At 45.2% G+C, this 24,709-nt stretch overlaps 1 protein-coding gene across 1 annotated transcript in view; it reads left to right on the top strand.

The window, feature by feature from the left end:
- The window catches only part of DDX47 (DEAD-box helicase 47), a 403,902-nt gene that overhangs the window by 121,156 nt on the left and 258,037 nt on the right, over positions 1 to 24,709 (top strand). Inside the window, exon 5 of the mRNA XM_068242689.1 lies at positions 12,051 to 12,169. Coding sequence (XP_068098790.1) covers positions 12,051 to 12,169 — 119 coding nt within the window. The remainder of the gene's footprint in view (positions 1 to 12,050; positions 12,170 to 24,709) is intronic.

The following is a 24,709-nucleotide window of genomic DNA, read 5'->3' as shown; positions in this document are numbered from 1 at the left end:
TGTTTAACTTTCATAGATTATACATCTCAGGACATTGTTTTACCTACATTTTCTGTTAATCCTATGTGTGAGAGAGAGGATTTTTCACACATTGGATGTTAGGTGTGTTCTGGAGAAATTAAGTAAAACATCAGATTTAAGAAAAACTGATTACTTATTTGTTTTATTTTCAGGAAAAAATTCAGGTCTTAACACTTCAAAATCAACGATTTCCAATTGGATTAAGTTTGCTATCGTGGAGGCTTACAGAGTTAGGAAATTAGATGTTCCAGCATCTTTTAAAGCACATTCTACTAGGGCTATGGCAGCTTCATGGGCTAATAATGCAGGGGCTTTGCCAGAGCAAATCTGTAAAGCAGCAATGGGGTAAAGCTTTTTACATTTATTCGCCATTATCGGATTGATGCAATGTCCGCTTATGACCAGGCGTTTGGAAGGAAAGTTCTCCAAGTGGTGGTCCCACCCTAAGATTGTAATACTTGTTAATCGTGTCACCTTGCCCTGAAGGGTTATGGGAAAAACCAAAGTTAGTACCTGCTAACGTTGTTTTGAACAATCCTTCAGTGCAATGATCCCACCCTGGTGTAAATTGGCTGTCTGATAGTGGCACGGATGTGGGTTAGTTGGTTGTTCACCTGTGGGGTACTTGGCTAAACGCACTGAGGGTAAACTAAACGTGACTTTTTTTATAGGGGAACTGCTGTCTGTTCCTGATCCTGGGCGGAGCAACGTCTTACCTTGCCCTGAAGGATTGTTTAAAACAATGTTAGCAGGTACTAACTTTGGTTTTCCCAGACTGTATGTTATCTAAACACACATCACCCCACCATATAACCCAACATGTTTCACCCCGTAACAATAAGGTTTTTTTCAGGGATACTATTACAATGCTAGAGTGCTCAAAAGTGCTATACAGACATTATAAATACATTAACCAGCTGAGCGGTCTGGACGAGCTCAGCTCGTCCAACACCGCCAGCGGCTGCCGCTCAGGCCCTGCTGGGCCGATTTTGATGAAATAAAAAGCAGCACACGCAGCCGGCACTTTGCCAGCCGCGTGTGCTGCCTGATCGCCGCCGCTCTGCGGCGATTCGCCGCGAGCAGCGGCGAAAGAGGGCCCCCCTAGCCGCCTGAGCCCTGCGCAGCCGGAACAAAAAGTTCCGGCCAGCGCTAAGGGCTGGATCGGAGGCGGCTGACGTCACGACGTCGGCTGACGTCGATGACGTCACTCCGCTCGTCGCTATGGCGACGATATAAGCAAAACAAGGAAGGCCGCTCATTGCGGCCTTCCTTGTTTATTCTGGGCGCCGGAGGCGATCGGAAGATCGCCTCCGGAGCGCCCTCTAGTGGGCTTTCATGCAGCCAACTTTCAGTTGGCTGCATGAAATAGTTTTTTTTTTATTTAAAAAAAACCCTCCCGCAGCCACCCTGGCGATTTAATCAGAACGCCAGGGTGGTTAAACATGGAAAAAAGAAACTGCAAGTGTGTCATAGCTTCAGAGCTATTATGACAGGCTAACATAACCCCCCCCCCCCCCCCATATGTCAATCTCTCTCTCTCTCTCTCTCTCTGAGTCCTAGGGTGCCTTTTTCCAGGTTGCAAATCCCTTTTCCTTCAGTGTTCAGTGTTGCATGGCAACCAATTCCCCACTATAGGGTAAACAAAAGTGTCAGATAATAGCTGATTTTATCAGCCTTTATCGTGCAAAGGCAGATATAATAGCAGGGGCTCCTTTGTAAAATAACCCCTTTCATTTAAACCTCCCATCAGCGCGGGGCGATCCTTATAAAATGATATGCTCCCAATTCTGAAGAGGAGAAAAAAATCTTTAAATTGGGGGATGTGAAGACGCATATTTAGCAGACATCACATAAACACATATATTGTTCACCTCCTTGTCCATACAGCAAACCATGAGGTATAATTCACGACAATGCTTCCCCTGTCCTAATGACCGCTATGATTGCCTTCCTCCTTCTGAACCCAATGGGCATCCCCTGTCCCAGGTATCTCCTTTCCAGATTTGAAATAACCAGACCCCATACACATACAATCACGATTGCAACCCAATCTAATGATGTCACTTAATTGAATGAGAGGGGGGGGGGGGGTCTATAGTTGATCGCACTAGAAAGTAATTTGAGCAATTTTCAAATTTGTTTGGGCTCCAAGAGCAATATCGTATTAGGAGGCATACCTATACAGTGTGTAGACCTGATAACCCCACACTGATCCAAATAACTTGATCAACCAATATAGTTAAAAATAAATGCACTCTGTTAATAGGGGAAGTTAGAAATAACTTTCTCCTATATTTGGGTGTGATAACCCAACACTCATATGTTAGAGCACATTTTGTCCATAGCCCCCTCCTAAGAACTGTATTCAAGCAGCACATAGACAGGGTCCCATGCGCATATAATCTGGATTTCCAGGAACGACCTTGGACGGTACCCCTGAGACTTGTCTCCTTCCCCACACCAAATGGACAGGAAGCTAAAAAATACATTTGCATATTCATTAGGCAGGTGTATATATACAAGCACATCACAATACCTCGTCAGTTGTTTTCTGTCCACCACACAGGACGCTACCTGAGGAGCCAGAGCCAACCATGTATGTGAGGCAGGAGCTGCTGCACAGGCGTGCTGCGTATAGCAGGCCAGTAGGCTTGGCGTGGGCTGGCACTGTAGCTGGGAGGCTTCTCCATCGGTATTTTTGTGCGCAGGCGCGCTTGACGCACTTCCGGCGGAAGAAGAGGCCGATCATGTGATCACGCTGGCCGGGTGACGTCACCACTGCCACCGGAAGTTCAGCCCGCCCCGATGATCGAAGGCAGCTGACCGCGATTCGGAGCCCGTCGGTGAGGAAGGCGGTTCAGCTGCCTATGCGGGAAATGCTTCGGGGGGGGGGGGGGGGGGGGGGCGGGCGCGCGCATGGTCTATTTGGCGTCTTATGTAAATTCAGTATACTGGTCAGGATAGTTGTTTGACCATGGACGCTGCCGCTGGATCCTCCTCCATCAGATCTGTGGAGCCTGGCTCAGAAGCCTCTCTGGTTGGTGTCAGTTATGTTTGACTCCTCTTTCAGATATGTGTAATTGCATTTTATGAGGCTAGCATTAGTTAGACTCTCCCTTTGTTCTCTCTTATTTAGCCTAATGTTTATAAAACTGATAAAGGCTAGCCTGAGCTGGCTGACTAGGCTGATAAGAGTGACAGGGAAAGTCTACACAGAAAACTGATCACAAGAAATGTGCAATCTGTGCTGTGAAAATATCCTCCTCCAGACTTTTATGCCAAGCCTGTATGGGCAATGTTATGAAAAAGGAGTCACCTGTTGTGTTTAAAGATTTGATGGGATGGATGCATTCAGAAATGGCTACAGCCTTAAAAAAAAGCCATTAAGGAGGCTAATATTCCTTCTACAGCTACTGTTTCTGTACCTACTCCTCCATTTCCTCCCTCTACATCCAGCAGTGTTATTTATGTTTCCCATCCACCTCAGCTCGCCCCTGAACAGGATGGTACTGTTTCCTTACTGTTACAGAAAAGATGAAGGGGTGAAGATTCAAGCGGATCCGAGATGAAAAACTAACTATAACCAGTAAATTTTCTATATATCTTATCTAAAGTTTAGATAGTTTACACAGCAAATCTGGATGCAAACAGCTTTAATAGAATATGCTTATTTCTTCCTGTGATACAATGACAGCAGCCATGTTGTTTGTAAACATTACACAGAAGCAGGCTTATCTGCATCTTGAGCAAAAAAAAACACCTAACCCCCCCCCCCCCTCCTCTCTCCTCTTTTCTGCCTCTGAAATCTCTGGCTAGTAATATCTCCCCCTCCTCCTGCCCAGACTGAGCTCCCATGAGCCCTTGCTATTGTCTGAAAGTGCCTTGGCTCTCTGAAAACCTGTGGGCGTGGCTTGTTCAGTTTATAGGGAATTCGAGTATTAAAACCAAAAAGTATTTTGCTTGAAGAATGCCCTATAAACACTAGGAAAGGAACACAATTATGCAATGAGTAAAAGTTCATCTCTGCTCCAGTTTCAGGGGATTCTGAATTATCTGAAGGAGAAGTTGATACATTTCATCTCTAGAAGAGATACCTTCGCAGCAGATGCCTTGAAGTTCTTTCTTAACGCAATGCATGATACCATTGGTATTAAAGCTGAAGAAAGGACCTTGTCACCCCTTTATCATATGTATGAAAGTTTGTCTGACCCTGAAGTTATATATATATTCCTGTGCATAGTTCTTTAAAAAATACGATTAAACGTGAATGGGATAATCCAGAGAAGAGAGCTTTCTGGCCTAGATCTCTATCAAAGAAGTATCCTTTTGATCCTAATGATCACAAGTTCTGGAGTCCATCACCTAAATTGGATCCCGCTCTCTCTAAGGTTTCAAGGAAATTCGATCTTCAATTTACAGACTTTGGAAACCTGAGTGATCCCATTAACAAAAAAAATGGACAATATTCTAAGAAAGGCATGGGAATCCTCATCTTTAATATTTAAGCCTGCTATTGCCTCTACAACTGTGGCCAGGTCTTTGAAAATTTGGCTATCTCACACGCAATCCCAGATAGCTTGAGGAGTACCTAGAGAGTAGAGGATATACTCAGAGATTTTGATAATTTATTTCATGCAGCTAACTATCTTTCAGATGCAGCAGACAACACGGTTCGGTTATCTGCCAGAACCACGGCATTGGTCAACTCAACTAGGGGAGAGGGATCTGGGTTTAAACCTGGCAAGGTGATACATCCTCTAAATCTAAGTTATGTGGAATACCTTGTGAGAGTGAGTTACTTTTTGGTTCCAAGCTATATCAGACACTGGAGAGGTCATCTGATTATAAAAAGAAGTTTCCTATTAAAAAGAACTTTTGTTTCAAATGTTCCTTTCGAAACTCAAAAGTGAACAAGAAACCAAGACGTTTCCAAAGAGGAGATGGGGACAAAACAAATCTCAGCGACCCAGATCAAATGTGTCTTTTACTCCAACAACTCAACCCTCTAAACAATGACATCAGGCTCCCTGTGGGAGGAAGAGTAGCACACTTTTATGAAAACTGGGAACGCATGTTTCAAAACAGGTGGTTACTTAACATAATCCTCAAATGTTACAAAATAGTTTGCTGCCCCCCTCCCCAGAACAGTTCTTCCTTACACCAACCCCATCAGATCAGACTCAAAGCCTCGCCTTACAAACAGAAGTTGCAATTCTCTTGGAAAAAAAGACAGGTTCCAAGATGCCAGCAATTCCAGAGTTACTATTCTCCTGTGTTCCTAGTGAGAAAGCCCCAGGGAGAATACAGGTTCATCTTAAAACTATAAAAAAGTTGAACAAATCGATAAAATATGCACAGTGTGGTCAATCTGCTCCAGGATCAGTGTTCTATGGCCTCGTTGGACCTAAAGGATGCTTTTCTACATCTGCCAATCCATATGAACTCCCAGCAATATCTGAGGTTTGCCATCCGACTACAGGGAGAGGTAAGGCACTTCCAGTTTTCAGCTTTACCTTTCGGTGTCTCTTCTGCGCCCTGGTTGTTCACGGAGGTGCTGTCCTGAGGTGTTGGCAGTCCTTAGTTTGGAATCAGTCCAGATCAATGCATACTTGGATGATTTCCTGATTTGGGGTCCATCTTTCGAGTCTGTCTAGTCACATGTAAATTTCTGCCTTGACTTTCTGCAATCTTTGGGCTGGCTTATCAACTGGTCTAAATCCTATCTCGTACCCTCACAGACTATGGAATTTCTAGGGTGTACTATCTCTTCCATTGACAATTCGGTTGTTCTTCCTGAAAGGAAAAGATGTGCAATCCTAAAATCTTTCTTTCCAGGGCAAGATATCAGTATCTTTGAGAAATGCCATGACTTTGCTGGGCTTTCTAATGCATCTATGGTTTTAATTCCTCAGGTCATAAAGGACTCTCTAAATTGGTGGTTGACTATCCAGCTATCCATCGGACATCTTTGGAACTGTCCTTCGGAAACGATCATAACAACTGATGCGAGTGCCTGGGGTTGGGGGGTGCATCTGGGCACAGTGCCGGTACAGGGAACATGGCCCAAGGAGATGCAACAGAGGTCATCAAACAGAGAGCTATTGGCAGTATGGAAGGCTCTAAGATACTTTGAATCCCAGATCAAGGACACTCATGTCACAATAAGAACAGACAACAACACAGTTGTGGCCTATCTGAACAGACAGGGAGGGACAAGAAGTCAATCACTATGGTGCCTGTCAAGCCAGATACTTCACTGGGTCTAGAAACACTTGAGATCTCTGAAAGCAATCCAACTAAAGGGAACTCTAAATTGCTTAGCAGACTTCCGGAGCAGGTCACCTCTTCATCCGGACCAGTGGTCCCTAAACAAGGATGTTTTTCAAGAGTTAGTGGAACTTTTAGGCAAGCCAGGCATGGACTTATTTGCCTGGGGAAACAATGCGAAATTGCCAAATGTTCTGTTCACTATGCCCTCAGGAGAACCCTTGGACAGTGGACGCATTCTCAAAAAAATTCTCAAGAGTACAGGTCTGATGTATGCCTTTCCTCCTCTTTGTTTGATTCCTCGTGTTCTCAAGTTGCAACAGGATCGAGCCTGGATCATCATGATAGTACCTTATTGGCCCAGGAGACCCTGGTTTACACTTCTAAAGAATTTAGCTACAGCAGATCCTGTAATGCTACCGAATCGCCCAGACCTTCTATCTCAGGGTCCAGCATTTCATCCCAACCTGAAGCTCTTCTACAACTTTCAGCCTGGAGCCTGAGTGGAGACTTTTAAAAGATAAAGGATTATCAAACAGACTTTCAGAGACACTGATACAGAGTAGGAAGAAAGTTATCACGAACCTCTATCAGAAAATCTGGAATGTGTATAAAGGCCCATACACACGTCTGATTTTTGCGAACGACGGGTCGTTTGAACGTCCCGTCGTTCAGTCGTTCGCCTGCCAAATCGGCCGTGTGTACAGACTGTCGTTCGCGTGATAAGACTGAGTTTGAGCGATCTGCCGTTTGAGCGATCCGCCCGGCGGATCCCTCAAACTCAGTCTTATCATGCGAACGACAGTCTGTACACACGCCCGATTTGGCGGGCGAACGACGGGACATTCAAACGACCCGTCGTTCGCAAAAATCAGACGTGTGTATGGGCCTTAACAGCTGGTGTCAACATCATTCAAGAGACTCTATATTATCTTTATCTGTTTTGGAATTTCTACAGGATGGTTACCAGAAGGAACTCAGTACCAGCACACTTAAAGTGGACCCAAATTAAAAATACAAGATTTCAGAAATTAAATCTATTTTCTAAATTTTAATAATAAATAGCAGCCCTTTTTCAGTTGCATGATGACAAATATAAAATATTTTACATTTATTGTAGGAACCCCTCCCTTCCTTCCAAATTGCTGGACAAAATCTGGCAAACTGGTGGAGTAGGTGGTGTCCGGCAATGGAGGAACTGCTAATGGCTGCCCCCAGTATAACCCTAGTTATTAAAAGAGAAGGGTCAAAAGCATGCACTGAAATGCTCATAGGTTTGAAGGCGTGTTTATTTATCTTTGTATGTGTTAGAGTGGTGCAACTAAATATTTTTAATTAAAAAAAAAATGTTTGGTTTGGGTCCGCTTTAAGGTCCAGACAGCAGCTATTAGCGGGTTTTTTGGAAAGGCGATTAGCTGAAGAATACTCAAAAATGCTATCTTTGGATCTTAATACAGTACTGCAGGCTCTGTGTAACAGTCCTTTTGAACACTTGGAAGAAATCTTGGATAAGATGCTAACTCTCAAAACTGCTTTCCTTGTAGCAATTACATCTGCTAGGTGGTTTTGGGAATCGCAGGCCCTGTCTATAAGAGAACCCTACTGCATTATTTCTGGAGATAGAATCGCATTACAGTTAGACACTTCTTTTCTCCCTAAGGTGGTCTCTAAATTTCATCGTTCACAGGAGATATTCTTACTTTCCTTCTGTAATAATCCAGCCAATGATAAGGAAAGTAAACTTCATTGTCTTGATGTGAAGAGATCTGTACTGTTACTTGGACCTTTCTAAACAATGGAGAAAATCAGAGGCCTTTTTTGTTCTCTTTGGAGGTAAATTTAAAGGCAAACAAGCACCTAAAACCACTATACCTAGATGTACAGTGGAGGAAATAATTATTTGACCCCTCACTGATTTTGTAAGTTTGTCCAATGACAAAGAAATGAAAAGTCTCAGAACAGTATCATTTCAATGGTAGGTTTATTTTAACAGTGGCAGATAGCAAATCAAAAGGAAAATCGAAAAAATAACCTTAAATAAAAGATAGCAACTGATTTGCATTTCATTGAGTGAAATAAGTTTTTGAACCCTCTAACAATAAAAGACTTAATACTTAGTGGAAAAACCCTTGTTTGCAAGCACAGAGGTCAAACGTTTCTTGTAATTGATGACCAAGTTTGCACACATTTTAGGAGGAATGTTGGTCCACTCCTCTTTGCAGATCATCTCTAAATCCCTAATGTTTCGAGGCTGTCTCTGTGCAACTCTGAGCTTGAGCTCCCTCCATAGGTTTTCTATTGGATTAAGGTCCGGAGACTGACTAGGCCACTCCATGACCTTAATGTGCTTCTTCTTGAGCCACTCCTTTGTTGCCTTTGCTGTATGTTTTGGGTCATTGTCGTGCTGGAACACCCATCCACGACCCATTTTCAGTTTCCTGGCAGAGGGAAGGAGGTTGTCGTTCAGGATTTCACGATACATGGCTCCGTCCATTTTCCCGTTAATGCGATTAAGTTGTCCTGTGCCCTTAGCAGAAAAACACCCCCAAAGCAAAATGTTTCCACCCCCATGCTTGACGGTGGGGACGGTGTTTTGGGGGTCATAGGCAGCATTTTTCTTCCTCCAAACACAGCGAGTTGAGTTAATGGCAAAGAGCTCTATTTTGGTCTCATCAGACCACAGCACCTTCTCCCAGTCACTCACAGAATCATTCAGGTGTTCATTGGCAAACTTCAGACGGGCCTGCACATGTGCCTTCTTGAGCAGGGGGACCTTGTGAGCCCTGCAGGCAGGGCCGGTCCTGGACTTTCTGCTGCCTGAGGCAAAGATCGTGAAGGCGCCCCCCCCCGGCCCCTTTGTCATCCCCTTCATTGATTCTGTTCCCCTTGCCATTTGCCAAGCCCCACATCTCCCCCCCCCCCCCACACTTTGTCATCCCCTTCATTGATTCTGTTCCCCTTGCCATTAGCCAAGCCCCCCATCTTCCCCCCCCCCCCCGACTTTGTCACCCCCTTCATTGCTTCTTTCTTTTCCACTTGCCAAGCCCCCCCCCCCTAATGTCTACATTATAACATTACATCATCCCCCACACAATCGACCGTGAAGAAAAGCCTGCCCTGAGTGATGCAGCAAACAAAGTAAGTGACAAGTGAGTGACTGAGTCTGACTCACTCACCGGGGATCCGTGGCGGCGGCGAAGGGCGGGCATCCGCACCGCATGCATGCATGCATGATCCTGCACTGGCAGGCAGGGGACAGACGGCTGCCTGAGGCCTGCGGCGGGCATGCTCCGCCTCCACCATTTCCGATCTCGCGCTGGGCCTGGGCTGGTGAGCGGCGGCCGGAGGCGGCAGACGGCAGCCAGACAGAGCCAGCCTCATCATCGTCACGCTCACGGTCGGGTCACGTCGCCGCCCGTGCGTGACAATCAGCCGCAGGGCAGCAGAGGCAGAGTGGGCGGCATCCGCCGCCAAAGGCAGCGTCACATACAGCCTTGGAGGAGGATACAGCCAGGAGAGGCTGCAGGCTGCAGAGCTGAGCTCGGAGAGTCGTCAGACTCGGAGGCCGGCCCGGCGGCATCATGTGGGTGGCGGGCGGGAGGTGCGCACAGCCTAATGGGGGGCGGCGGGGCGGGTCTCAGAAGTTCACAGACAGTCCGGGCGGCCTCGACGGAGCCGGAGGGGAGCTGTGGAGGATCACTCACGGTGTGTGTGTGCAGGCACGGGGTCGGAGACAAGTCGGGCACCACACAGGATCAGCCGGACTTCGTCTGCACTGCAGCCTGCACTCTCTCTCCTCTCCCCAGTCACTTCCTCTCTATGTCTGGTGCCGCCCCTCCACTTCCTGCCGGCCGCCTGAGGAACCTGCCTCACCCCGCCTCATGGGCGGGCCGGCCCTGCCTGCAGGATTTAAATCCATTGCGGTGTAATGTTTCCAATGGTTTTCTTGGTGACTGTGGTCCCTGCTAATTTGAGGTCATTCACTAACTCCTCCCGTGTAGTTCTAGGATGCTTTTTCACCTTTCTCAGAACCATTGACATCTCATGAGGTGAGATCTTGCGTGGAGCCCCAGAGCGAGGTCGATTGATGGTCATTTTGTGCTCCTTCCATTTTCGAACAATCGCACCAACAGTTGTCACCTTCTCTCACAGCTTCTTGCTAATGGTTTTGTAGCCCATTCCAGCCTTGTGCAGGTCTACAATTTTGTCTCTGACATCCTTGGACAGCTCTTTGGTCTTTCCCATGTTGGAGAGTTTGAAGTCTGCTTGATTGATTGATTCTGTGGACAGGTGTCTTTTTTTATACAGGTGAATAGTTACGACAGGTGTCCTTAATGAGGGTGACTAATTGAGTAGAAGTGTCTAACCACTCTGTGGGAGCCAGAACTCTTAATGGTTGGTAGGGGTTCAAAAACTTATTTCACTCAATAAAATGCAAATCAGTTGCTATTTTTTTAGGTACTTATCCGTTAGCCGGGCGCATCCTCTAGGTGGCGACAAAACTCCACCAGAGTTGCAGCTTTCCCTACTATCCATGTCGGCCTGGAGGGGGAATAGTAATTAGCGCCACCTGCCGGATGCGCCCGGCTAACGGATAAGTCCCTTTTTTTTATTTAAGGTTATTTTTTCGATTTTCCTTTTGATGTGCTATCTGCCACAGTTAAAATAAACCTACCATTGAAATGATACTGTTCTGAGACTTTTCATTTTTGTCATTGGACAAACTTACAAAATCAGTGAGGGGTCAAATAATTATTTCCTCCACTGTATCAGACAAACCATCGCCTTGGCTTATTCATATCGGGAAAATTCTATCGTCATCAATAAAGGCACATTCGACTAGAGCAGTTTCAGCTTCTTGGGCAGAGAAGGCTGGAGCCTCCCATTGAACAGATCTGTAGAGCGGCCACGTGGTCCAGCCAAAATACTTTTGTCAAACATTACAGACTAGATATTTTAGCTAGTTCAGATCTGTCATTTGGCAGGAAAGTGTTACAGGCTGTTGTCCCTCCCTAATTTGTTTATCTTCTTATTCGTCTCAGGGGTGCTGTCCGAGGACGTTCCTGGAAAGACTATAATTACTTATGGTAATGTCTTTTCCAGTAGTCCGAAGGACAGCACCCTTGCGACCCACCCTATCGTGTAATAATACATTTTTGAAGCATACATGTGTGGTGTGGTCGTTTTTTTTTTATTTTTTTTTTTATTACTGACGAGGTATTGTGATGTGCCTGTACATGCCTAATGAATATGCAAATGTCTATACTTTTTTAGCTTCCTGTCCACTTGGTGTGGGGGAAGGAGACCAGTCTCTGGGGTGCTGTCCTTCGGACTACTGGAAAAGACATTACCGTAAGTAATTAGTCTTTTCAACCCAGATTGGTGTTTTTAATTATTAATTTTGAGCCTCAGTGGGACTACCCTTATTCAGAGGATGGATGGCCTTACACAGTGTAGGGACCTCATAACCCCACACTGATGCACAATATTCTTTTTATTCATACAGTACATCCCCAATCCAATTTTAGATTCTTGCATTTATTTTTGCCTACCTCTGGATCAACTAGGATATATGAGGTACATGGGTGTGATCCTTCTCCGCCCCCCCCCCCCCCTTCTTCTTTTTTCCCCCTGGTGGAACTCGGTTGGGTTTTTTTCTTTTATTTTCTTTATTTGTCAACCAAACTGTTACTACGTATCACCTTTTCCCTCTGTGTGGATACTTCTTAAATATGATTTAAATTTTGTTTTTACCATTGCAGCCACACCTGGTCGTCTTATTGATCACCTTGAAAATACAAAAGGATTTAACCTTCGAGCCATTAAGTACTTGGTGATGGATGAAGCTGACCGCATCCTCAACATGGACTTTGAAACAGAGGTGATTTCTAGTTGCACATTTTTACCTGATACTAAATTTTAATTTCTTGTCAAACAATGATCTACATGTCCACAAATTTTTTTTTTCCTGTAGGTATACTGTAATGCCAATGTTTAAAGGACACCTGAAGTGAGAGGGATATGAAGGTTGCCATATTTATTTCATTTTAAACAATCCAGTTGACTTGCAGTCCTGCTGATCTCTTTGGCTGCAGTAGTGTCTGAATTTAATCACACCCTCGAAACAAGCATGCAGCAAATCCAGTCAGACTTCAGTCAGAAACATCTGATCTGCATGCTTGTTCGGGATCTATGGCTAAAAGTATTAGGCAGTATGATCAGCGGGACTGCTACGCAATCTGCATTGTTTAAAAGGAGACAATAGGGCAGCATCCATATCCCTGTTATTTCAGGTGTGCTTTCAAGCAAATCTGTAGCAATATCTAAAGTTACAGGCTCCTCACCTTGGGCATACAACATGTATGTTTTGTGGTTTGCAGTAGAACCTAGAACCAAGTATTGCCATGTTCTGCTGCCATCTCATTTGCTTTACCTTCTGGTACTGTGGGAGGTGTGTGCACTTGGCGATGCTTGTCCCACACCAGTGTATAGGTGAAATTTGAAAAATTAAAATATTGTGCAAAAGTTCATTTCTTTCAGTAATTCAACTAAAAAGGTTAAACTAATATATGAAATAGGAACCCTTTGTAGGTGTTTTGGATTAATTAGCTGATTAGAGTCTGACACTTTGAACCTAGAATATTGAACACCGTGTTCTCCCCAGAATTTTTTTCCAGCCGGTTGGCATGAAAAAAGTCTGTGGAGAAGGTCATACTGGGTGCTACTCAGTAGGGGATCACACCGGGTGCTACTGGGTGGTGAAAGGATCACATGGTGTGGCGGTGGGGCTGGAAACGAGGCTGGGGGGCTATGCAGTGGGGAGAGTGTGTGTGGGAGGTGGATAATAGGTCATGCAGGGTACTGCTGGGAGGGGGGAATCAAGCTGGGCGCTACTGGTTTGGGAAGGGGAGTGTTAGGGCCTGTTTCCACTACACGCAGATTCTGCATGCAGAAAACTGACTCCAATGAATGTCTATGGGCCTGTTTCCACTGAACGCGATTTTTCTGATGCAGATTTCCCATAGGCATTCATTGGAGTCAGTTTTCTGCATGCAGAATCTGCGTGTAGTGGAAACAGGCCCTTACTCTGTGTGAGAAAATGGGTTATCACTGGCTGTTACTAACAGAGGAAGGGTGGGGCGTCTCACGCGGAATGATGCTGTTGGTGAGGGGCATTCTCAGTCAGGGTGCTGCTGGTGGAAAGTAAGACCTCTCTGACCCCTATCCACCAGCAGCACTCTGAGAAAGTCCCTCTCCAACAGCATTGCATATATGTGAGACCTCTCCTGCCAAAGGGAGACCCCCCCCCCCCCCCCCACCTCCTCCTTTAACAGTAGCCAGTGTGAACCCCCTTCCCCACCCCATAGAACACGTTGAGCAGGGGGTTGATCTACGGTTCAGTGCTCATTTTTACCCTTGTGCATCCTTGTACCTGACCTTGGATCTATTCTTAATTCAGCAGTGAGACAGCACAGGCTAAAACCCACACCCGTCTAGAGGGACATGAATGCAGTAAGATGCAGACACACAGCGGCTGGCAGCAGGGCGAGTAATTGTTACCAAACTTGGTGATAGGGGAAGGAGAGGCAGACATGCCCGAAGAAACAAAGGGATGAGAGGAAAACATGCCTGAAAGAACAGAGCAGTGTGCCCTTTTCAAACTTCAGCTCCCGCGCTGGGGGTAACATCACCTGAGCTTTCCCCGCCCCTCCATGCCACTGAGAGGAGCTGGGAAGGGTAGCGATCCTGAATGACTGCGGGCCTGCTGCAATGACACTTCTGCTCCCACTGTAACAAATCAAGAGGAGGAAAGTAATTCTACCACGGACCAGGGCAAATGGCAGATGGACGGTTGACAAACTCAGCCAGGCGCTCCACCTGGCTGAAAGGCTCTGGGGAAAACACTGGAACATTTTTCACAATATTTTAATGGTCTGAGATTTAGGTTTTGGGGTTCTCATAAGCTTTAAGCCACAATCCTCAATTATAACAAATAAAGGATTAAAATAATTGGCTTTGCATGCAATGAGTCTATTTCATATATTAGTTACACCTTTTAAGTTGAATTACTGAAATAAATGAACGTTTGCACGATATTAAAATTTTTTGAGTTTCACCTGTATGTGAAGAGAACTTTCAGGTATGCAAAAAAATGTATTGACAGCCTATTGTTTCCTGTCTCACTTCCTCCAGGCCGCTAATTGTATTTAGTAAGTTAGGCATGCAGTGCTTTATATTCTCTGAATATTATGAAAGAATTATACAGTACCCTTTTCTATTTACTTAAGAATATTTAGCATCTTTTTGTTAGACACCAGGGCCCATTTGCAATTCATCTGAGTTTTCTCCTAGTTGATATTTTCATGACTTATAAATAAAATGCTTTTTTAACTCAACAGCAAGAAAACAAATACTCAAAATAAAATTGACAGTCCTTTTTACCTACTTTTTTTGTACTTTTTCCATTGAAATGTCCTAAAAAGTTGATTTGAATTAAAGAAAAATTAATTAACTTAGGAGACAATGTGAATTGCAAATGGATTCTGGGCCATATGCAATTTACTTTTTCTCCTTAGTTTTCTCCTAGGTGAAATTTTCACACCTTAGTAAGGTATTGGCTTTTAAAGCCACTAGCAAGCAAGAAAATACTCAGAATAACTTTGACAATACTTTTTCACCTACCTTTTAGTACATTTTCTATTGCAGACTGCCGAAAAGTTAGTTAAAACAGAAGATGAAACCTTATCTCCGAGGAGAAAACTTTGAAGATTAAAGGTGCGTACACACGCACTACTGTACAGAACAACGGGTCCGTCTGTACAGTAGTGCGTGTACGCACCTTACCACAATTGCATATGGTTGAACACAGATTATTAAAGGTTGTTCATAGTTGTTTTCCCCCCTTATTTGTGAAGAACAAAGTGATAAACCTCAAGGTGGCCCGTTATCATACAATTAAAAGATCCAAATTTTGCACCAATTCGATAATTACGATCGGTTGTCCCAAAAATTTGAAAACCTTTTTTTAATTTGTTCAAGAAATCTGAATTTAGCACCCAATTTAATCTCACCCCCTTTTCTTCCCACTAACAGATCAGAATCAGAATCACTTTTAGAATCAATTTTATTTCGCCAAGTAAGTTTGCACCTACAAGGAATTTGTCTTGGCAGTTGCTTAACAAACAAAAACAATACAAGGACAGACAGTGTGTATATTACAAGTCAAGGACATTATGCAAGTATAGTGGCAGTAAGCAATGTGAGAATTGTTCATTTACAGTTCTGTGCTGATTACTTTCAAGTCCTAGACAAGACAAGACAAATAACATTTATATCGCGCTTTTCTCCTGGCGGACTCAAAGCGCCAGAGCTGCAGCCACAAGGGTGCGCTCTATAGGCAGTAGCAGTGTTAGGGAGACTTGCCAAAGGTCTCCTACTGAATAAGTGCTGGCTTACTGAACAGGCAGAGCCGAGATTCGAACCCAGGTCTCCTGAGGCAGAGGCAGAGCCCTTAACCATTACACCATCCAGCCATTACACCATCCAGCCACAAGTCCTAGCAGCTCTAGTGGGGTTCTGCATTTAGTATGGTTACTGCTTGAGGAAAAAAGCTGTTCCTGTGTCTAGAGGTTTTGGTAGCGATTGACCGGAATCTTACTACTGAAGGCAAGAGCTGGAAGATGGAGTGAGCTGGGTGAGAGGGGTCAGAGGCAATTTTGTTTGCGCCCTTTCTACACCTGCTAGCATAAAGATCCTGCAGGGAAGGTAAGCTACAGCCAATTATCATTTCCGCTGTTTGGATGATGCGCTGCAGCCTCACCTTTTCTAATGTTGAGCAGGAGCCGAACCATACAGTCATAGATGATGTTATGGTGGATTCATTGATTGCAGTGTAGAACTGCACCATTACATTTTGAGGTAGGCCAAACTTTTTCAGCTGGCGTAGATGGTACATTCTCTGTTGCGCTTTCTTGACAATAGTGGCAGTGTTGTTGTCCCATTTTAGGTTGGTTGTGTGAGATTGTGGACCCAAGAAACTTGAATGACTCTACCTGGGTTATTGTGGATCCATTTATGGTTAAGGGGAGGTGCTGGGGGGAAGATCTCCTGAAGTCTATTATCCTCTCCATGGTTTTGAGAGCATTTAGTTCCAAGTTGTTGCTGCTGCACCAGGAGGAAAGCTGTCCCACTACATGCCTGTATGCAGACTCATCCCCGTTTTGTATGAGACCAACTACTGTTGTGTCATCTGCAAACTTCAGAACCTTAACAGATGGATCTGTGGAGATGCAGTTGTTGGTGTACAGTGAGTAGAGCAGTGGAGAAAGCACGCAGCCCTGGGGTGCACCAGTACTGACTGTCAGAGAGCTTGATGTGTGCTTCCCAAGTGTGACCTGCTGTCTCCTGTCAGTTAAAAAATCGGTTATCCATTTGCAGACCGATTCAGGTATGTGTAGCTGGGAGAGCTTGCTGTGTAGCAGTGATGGTATTATGGTATTAAATGCAGAGCTGTAATCTATAAATAAAATCCTGGTGTAGGTTCCTGGGGTGTCTAGATGCTGTAGTACATAATGCATACACATGTTCACGGCATCGTCTGCAGATCTATTAGGCCTGTAGGCAAATTGCAGAGAGTCCAGCAGGGGATCTGTGATAGATTTCAGATAAGCCATTATGAGTTTTTCGAATACTTTCATAACCAATGATGTCAGGGCAACAGGCCTGTAATCATTTAAACATGTAGGTTTTGATTTTTTTTGGAATTGGTACAATGGTTGAGCTTTTAAAACAGGCCGGGACAGTTGAGCGTTCCAGAGATGCTTTAAATATGTCTGTGAATACATGGGCTAATTCATTGGCACAGAGTTTCAGACCTATTGCAGAGACAATGTCTGGCCCCATTGCTTTCCTAGTGTTTGGTCTTTTGAACAGTCTGTTTACATCTGATTGGCATATTGGTAGAGCATGCACATCTGGGGACAGGTTAGCAGATTGTGTCTGGCCTCCTGTGTTGTGTAGATGCTAAGGCACCGCAGGGGGTGGAGACCTTGGCTGGCTGAAGGAGTGCTCAGTTTGCCTGCTGCAGAGATGCAAATTATGCAAATTGACTTGGTGTGTTTGGCTTTTGATGGTAGTGTCAAACCTGCAATAAAATGTATTCAGTTCATTTGCAAGCTGCAGGTTATGTAGTGAATGTGGAGATTTCTTTCTGTAGCTGGTCATTTCATGTAGAGATTTCCATATTATGGAGGAGTCGGCGTTAGAACATTTTTCCTCAAGTTTTTTTAGAATAATCTTTTTTTGCGTCAGTAATGGCCCTCTACAGTTTGTATTTCACATCTTTGTAGAGGACTTTATCGCCTGTACGATATGCCCTTTCTTTATCGAGGCGCAGCTTCCTAAGATGTGATGTAAACCAGGGTTTATCGTTATTGTACCTGGTGCACTCCTTTTTGTTGGGATGCAGGACTCTTCACAAAAGGTAATATGATGTACCGCGTCAGTGTATTCATTTAGGTCACTGGTATATTCTTTAAATATATTCCAGTCAGTTAAATCAAAGCAGCTCTGTAGTTTTTCTACAGCTTCACTCATCCATTTCTTAACCTCCTTAGCGGTAACCCCGTGCTGGACACTGGGTAAGCCGCCGGAGGGTGCCGCTCAGGCCCTGCTGGGCTGATTTACATAAATTTTTTTTTTTGCTACATGCAGCTAGCACTTTGCTAGCTGCGTGTGCATAACGATCACCGCCGCTACCTGCCGATGCTCCCCCCTTGGCCAGGCATCGAAAGGGGTCTGGGGGGGGGGGGGGGGGGGAGGGGGGCTCCCCCCCCCCCCCCCCAGACCCCTTTCGATGCCTGGCCAATCAGTGCCAGGCAGTGCTGAAGGGTGGATCGGAACACCCGCTGACGTCATCGCGATAGTCGCCATGGCGACGGGGAAGCACATACAGGGAATCCCGTTCAGAACGGGAATTCCTGCAGGGTAAAAGCGCCGGCGGCGATCGGAGGGGTGGGAGGGATAGCGAAGGGAGGAGGGAAGCATGTAGCTAGCGCTAGGCTAGCTACATGCTTTAAAAAAAAATAAAAAATTTAAAAGTGCAGCGCTGCCCCCTGGCGGATTTATTGTACCGCCAGGGAGGTTAACTGTGGTCACTACAGGTTTGGCAGTTTTTAGTCTTTGTATGTATGTTGGGATAAGCTGTATAACAGCATGATCAGAGTTCCCCAAAGCTGCCCTGCTGACAGAGTGATACAAGTCCTTAGTCGTAGTGTAACAGTGATCAAGTGTCTTACCTTCTCTAGTTGCGCTTGTGATATGTTGCCTGTATTTGGGGAGTTCTTTGGAAAGATTAGCACTGTTGAAATCCCCCTAGTATGATAAAAAAAAAGAATCGGGGTACTCCCTTTCCACCTCAGTGATTTGATCTGCGAGATCTTGGAGTGCAGGCTGCATACATGTTTGTGGAGGGATTTACACAGCAGACAAAATAAATGAAGAAAACTCACGGGGTAAATAGTAGGGTCGGTAGTTTATGAAGTGTTTTCAGCCCAGCCGAGCATGTCCTCTTCATAACTGTAACATCCGTGCACCATCTATCATTAATATAGAAACCGAGTCCTCCATCTTTGGTTTTGCCAGAAGTAAGTGGGTCCCGGTCAGATCTGTAGAGTGTAAATCCATTAATCACCAGAGCGTTGTCTGGAATAAGCTCAGATAGCCAAGTTTCAGTGAAGCAAAGAGCAGCAGAGAGATAAAAGTCCTTCTTTGTCCAGATCAGTAGTTGAAGCTCGTCCAGTTTGTTACATATGGACCTGACGTTAGAGAGTATGATTCCAGGTAGTAGAGAGCGCAGTCCTCTGCGTCGAAAGCGAGTCTGGATCCCGGAGCGCTTGCATCTTCTAAGCCTCACTGCCTGGTTCAGCACAGTAACTCCACTGGTTAGAATCCCCAGAAGATCAAGAGTAGATGAAATATTCAGGGGTAGATTATATTTAGCCAAGTTCCGAATTTTCAGTAGTTGTTCACTGGTGAAGGTTGTCCAGGTTGGGTTGCACAAGGCAACGTTGAAAAACAAAAATACATAAAACAAACATTAAAAGACAGAGCAAGCTGCCGAGGCTGCCATCTCCAGGCGCCTCCTCCTCTCATCTGTTGCTGGTCTCTGATTGCTGTTGCCATGTGCTTTTTCTTATTTATTTAAACATTGAGCTTTTGTTTTTATTTGTATTATTCCCCCCTCCCTCCCCTCCTAAATTGGCCCTACACTACGATCCATACATATATCCTCTCATAGGCATCAGCCTATAAGAGGGATTAGATTGTGAGGCAACGAGAGGAACAGCCAAATGACAGGGCTGTCCCCAGTACAGCGCTGTGCTAGATCGCAACACTGTACAAATGTTTATTTCCTTTAAACAGCCTGCCATTTTGATCGCGGCTGGCAGGCTGATCACTGGTCCCCATTCGGTTTGAGCAGGGTACGCACGCATTCCCTGCTAATCTCCGCCTCCAGAACCTGATGCCAATCAGTGTTAGGTGGTCCTGGGGGAGCCACTCTGCAGCCGCCAATTGGCGTTGGGTAATAAACCAGTAAGGAGTCTTTGGGGATCCTGGTTGCTGTGGAGCGCTAGTCCCCTGGGGAGAAAATGTGTGTTGCCTAGTCTAAATTTTCTTGCACACCCTCCTACCCTAATTATTTGTTGTTACGGAGCAGTAAATGTTTTGTAATAAAGAGTAAGAGTTTTATTCTCGAAAGAATGAACCATTCATGCCCAGAATGCTACTGGCAACACGAGCAGAATTGAGATGGGAACTCGTACGGGCCTTGCACAGTTGTGCACAACTCCTGGCTGGGTCGCGCAGGTAATGGAGCCACCTGCAGGAGAATAGAGGGGACCCAGAGGATGCTGAGGGTCCTCATGGGCTATGGGGGGAGTGGGGGGGGGGGGTAAGTTCAGAAATGCATTTTCTTTGTCATTTTATGTTCTCTTTAATGGGGGAAAAAAATCCTTCCTGACTCCAGGTGGCAGTCAGATAAAATCTCTGGATCCATTCTGCTGAGAGTGACCTAGTAATTATAACTGTAGATGTCCTTCAATGCAAGGAAAGCATCCAAACCTCCTTAAATGCGGATATAGAATTTGTTATAACTACTTCCTGCGGTAAAATATTCCTGGGAAGGGCCTGGGAGCCCTGATGTGGACCTCATACTTTAGAAAAGATTTATCGATGATGCAATCTTTATATGGAAGGCGAAGTGAGGAAAGCCTGAATAATTTTATTTTGTGGATTCATGATTTGAATCTAAAATTCACATGTGAATTTAGTATATGTGAAATAAATTTAACTGTTTATCTGTTGGTTAATGATGATAGAATCCACACTAAAACGTTCTTTAAGGCTGTGAATATGAACAGTTTTATTTTTTCAGACAGCTGTCATCTCCCGAAATAGCTAAGCAATGTGCCCAAAAGTCAGTACATTAGGATGCACAGAGATTGCTCCATTATGAGGATCAATCTAAGCTGATACAAAAGGGATACATAGAGAGGAATTATGATCTGGACAATCTTCAAATTTATAGAGAAAGATTTGGTGGAAATTGAGTGGAATTCCTAAAACAAAAAACTGGAGAAACTTCCACTTCTCCAATATGCATTATTATGCAGTATGCACAACAAAATAATAAATATTGGAACATCCTGCAAAATAAGACCTTGAATAATATACTCCCAGACAGACCAAAATTGGCTTTTAAACTAGCTGTGAAAAAAGGCCCTCAGATTAAGGATGGAAAATTTAAAAGTTGCTCAATGTGTATGCCCTGCAGAAGTACACTAAAGGTAACAAATTTTAAATCCACTGCCACTGGGGAGGTGTTCAAAATTCAGGGCGATTTTGAATTGCAATAGCAAGGGGGGTTGGGGGTAGGTAATCTATGTAATGGAGTGTGGATGCAATAAGCAGCATGTTGGGAGAACAAAACACATGCTGACTGAAAGAATTACAGAAAATAAAAAAGGTGATGAAAAATATCCACTAAGTAAGCACTTTAAGGAATGCAGCAGTGGCAGTTTGAGTTCTTTAAAATACTTTGAAATCCAGTCTGTGACGCATAACTGGAGAGGAGGGGACCTTAAATAAGTTTAATTACTTCAGCCACTAGTGTCTTAAATCAAGACATTGTACCGTTCGCGTTTACTGAATTGGAAAGCGAATTGACAAAGAGGAGGTACCAGACGTTCAGAATAGTAAAAAAGAGAAGAGTGTAAGCCAATCACTAAGCTCTGGATGAAGAGTTGTATCCCTCTTAAAATGTGTTGAAGGGATTGGCTGAACCTGCAGAGTGACGTCATGCAGCAGAATTTACAGCAAATCGGGACCTGGTTACCGAGGCAACACTGTGGCCTCCGCCTGTCTTCCTGTTCGCGTGAGCCAGCGGCCACACTGAAGCATAGCGGGTCTGTGCTACATCTCTCTCTGTCCCTGCACCTTAGGAGCAACCGAGACTATATGGACTGTATCGGTGGAGTCGAAGGTGCGGCTCCATTACGTTGGTAGTGTGAGTGCAATATGCAAAACTGCTACTGCGCTACAAAGGCTTGATTTGCACAGGACTATACTATTTTGGACACTGGGTGGCTTTTTTGGATTTTAGATTGTATCATTTGAAAGATGCCATTAATCTGATCTACAAATAACTTTCATTTGAACTGAATAAATATTCATAAATATCACACTAACCATCAATCGTATCAAAGCGAGATCTCGCAGTGTGTGTGTGTGTGTGTGTGTGTGTGGGGTACATAGCTGTGATTTGTTGCAGGTAGTGATTGGATGTGTGCACTTTGAGGATTGATTTCTACAATTAATTGGCTGTTTTGACAAAAACCTGTGAGGTTCTTCCCTTTTTCATTATTGCTAATTCAGTTAAGGACCAGCCTTTAAGCCGCATCTACACGCGTAGATGCGGCTCCTATCCGGCGGCTCGATTAGCCGCCGGATCGCCTCTTCCGCATGCCCACCGCGACCCCGCCGGATTCGATTCACCGCTCGTCCCAGCCAGCGCCGCTTATCTTCCGCTCGATTCCCTGCATTGTTCCCTCGCGGGGAACGAGCAGGTAATCGGCGGAAGCAAGATCCGTCCTGTCGGATCTTATCAATCGAGCCGCATTAGTGGCTCGATTGATAAGGAGGATCGGAGCCTCATCTACACGTGTAGATGAGGCTTTACGCATCATCTGATACCTAACTACCCTGCTAGCTGCCTCTGTACGTCCGCAATACTGCTGTCTACTAACAACTCTACAATTCTGCAGTGCCTGTTCTGTTTCTCTATTTCTTTCAGCCTTTAAAGCGTTGCTATCATATAAATTCGGCATAGCAGGGTCTGAACCCTCTATAACAGTAATTATAGATTGATGGTACACCTTGAAATGAATCAGAACACTCAGTATATGATTTTATATAAAAGGAATGTACTGTATTTGCTTATCATACAGCATATAAACAAAATATGAACAGTTCCAAGTAGTTTCCTTCTAACAATAATCCATCTTATCATTTATTTATTGTATTTATAAAGCGCCAACATATTACGCAGCGCTGAACATTAATTTAGGTTACAGACAATATTTAGGGGTGACATACAGCAATATGACAATACAGGAATACAAGAAAACCAGATCACACAGCACAGTATGAGTACCAGGTAATGCTTAGTCAGTCACTGGATGGAGCATGAAGATTAGGCAAGTTAGGTTCACTCAGATGCATAGCATGGGTTCACAGTAATGGAGGTGCATGATCAGGTAGGACACAAAAGGAGGACCCTGCCCAAAGGCTTACAATCTAGAGGGAGAGGTAAGGACACAAATGGTAGGGGACCAGAGTTCAGCTGTAGGTTTAGAGCACTTGTGAGGGGTAGTAGGCCAGAGTGAAAAGGTGAGTTTTGAGGGCTGTCTTGAAGATGTTGGAGGGAGCTGCCCTAATGGGTGGAGGTAGGGTGTTCCATAGTGTTGGAGCAGCTCTTGAGAAGTCCTGGAGTCGTGCATGGGACTGGGTGATGCAGGGGCGGTTAGGCGAAGTTCATTGGAAGAGCGGAGTGAGCGGCCAGGTGTGTGTACCTCTGAGTAAGATCGGAAATGTAGGTTGGACAGGTTTTGTGGACAGGTTTGTAGGTCAGACACAGTATCTTGAATCTGATTCTGGACTGGATAGGAAGCCAGTGGAGGGATTCTAGGAGGGGATCTGCCGTGGTGGAGCGATGGGAGCAGTGGATAATTCTGGCTGCCGCATTCATGATGGACTGCAGTGGGGCTGTTCGGGTCATAGGGAGACCAGACAGCAGGGCATTGCAGTAGTCAAGGCGGGAAATTATGAGGGCATGGATGAGGAGTTTGGTGGTGGCAGAGGTCAGGAAAGGGCGAATCTTACAGATGTTACGAAGGTGGAAGTTGCAGGACTTTGTGAGGTTTTGGATGTGGGGAGTGAAGGAGAGTGCGGAGTCCATGGTGACACCCAGACAGCTGGCTTGAGAGGTAGGGCGAATGGTAGTGTGGTTAACAGTGACATGCACATCTGGGAGGTTCGTGGATGGCCGGGGTGGGAAGATGATAAATTCCGTTTTCCCTAGACTTAGTTTCAGGAACCTAGCGGACATCCAGGAGGAGATGGCTGATAGGCAGGAGGAGACCTTGTCCATGGTAGTTGTGGATATGTCAGGGGTGTGGAGGTAGATCTGGGTGTCATCTGCATACAGATGATAGTTAAAACCCATGGAGTAGATAACTTTGCCAATGGAGGATGTGTATAGGGTGAACAGTAGGGGCCAAGGACCGAACCTTGGGGGACTCCCACCGAGAGGTGGTTGGGGGTGGACGAGGACTCATTGAAGGCGGTCGTGAAGGAGCGGTTGGAGAGGTAGGATGAAAGCCAGGACAGGGCGAGATCGTGAATGCCCAAGGACTGGAGGGACTGGAGGAGTAGGGGATGTTCTACTGTGTCAAAAGCTGCTGAAAGGTCAAGGAGGAGGAGAATGGAGTATTTACCTTCAGCTTTAGCTAAGGCAATGTCGTTGACCACTTTGGTGAGAGCAGTTTCGGTTAAGTGGGCAGGCCAAAATCCAGATTGCAGTGGGTCTAGCAGTTGGCATTGAGGTACTGGGTCAGGCGTTTGTGAACCAGACGCTCAAGGAGTTTTGAGGCAAAGGGGAGGAGGGAGATAGGACGGTAGTTGGAGGGTAGCGAGGGGTCGAAGGAGGGTTTCTTGAGCAGGGGTAGTACAGTGGCCTCCTTTGAAGTCTGAGGGGAAGGAGCCTGTGGATAGGGAGAGGTTGAACAGGGTAGTGAGGACTGGGGCCAATTCCGTGAAGTGAGGCTGGAGTAAATCAGAAGGGATGGGGTCAAGGGGGGAAGTA

The sequence above is a fragment of the Hyperolius riggenbachi genome, chromosome 6 (genome assembly GCF_040937935.1).
Source record: "Hyperolius riggenbachi isolate aHypRig1 chromosome 6, aHypRig1.pri, whole genome shotgun sequence".
In the NCBI taxonomy this organism is placed as follows: Eukaryota; Metazoa; Chordata; class Amphibia; order Anura; family Hyperoliidae; genus Hyperolius; species Hyperolius riggenbachi.
The sequence above is the reverse complement of the archived record's forward strand: the minus strand, read 5'-3'. Positions and strand labels throughout refer to the sequence as shown.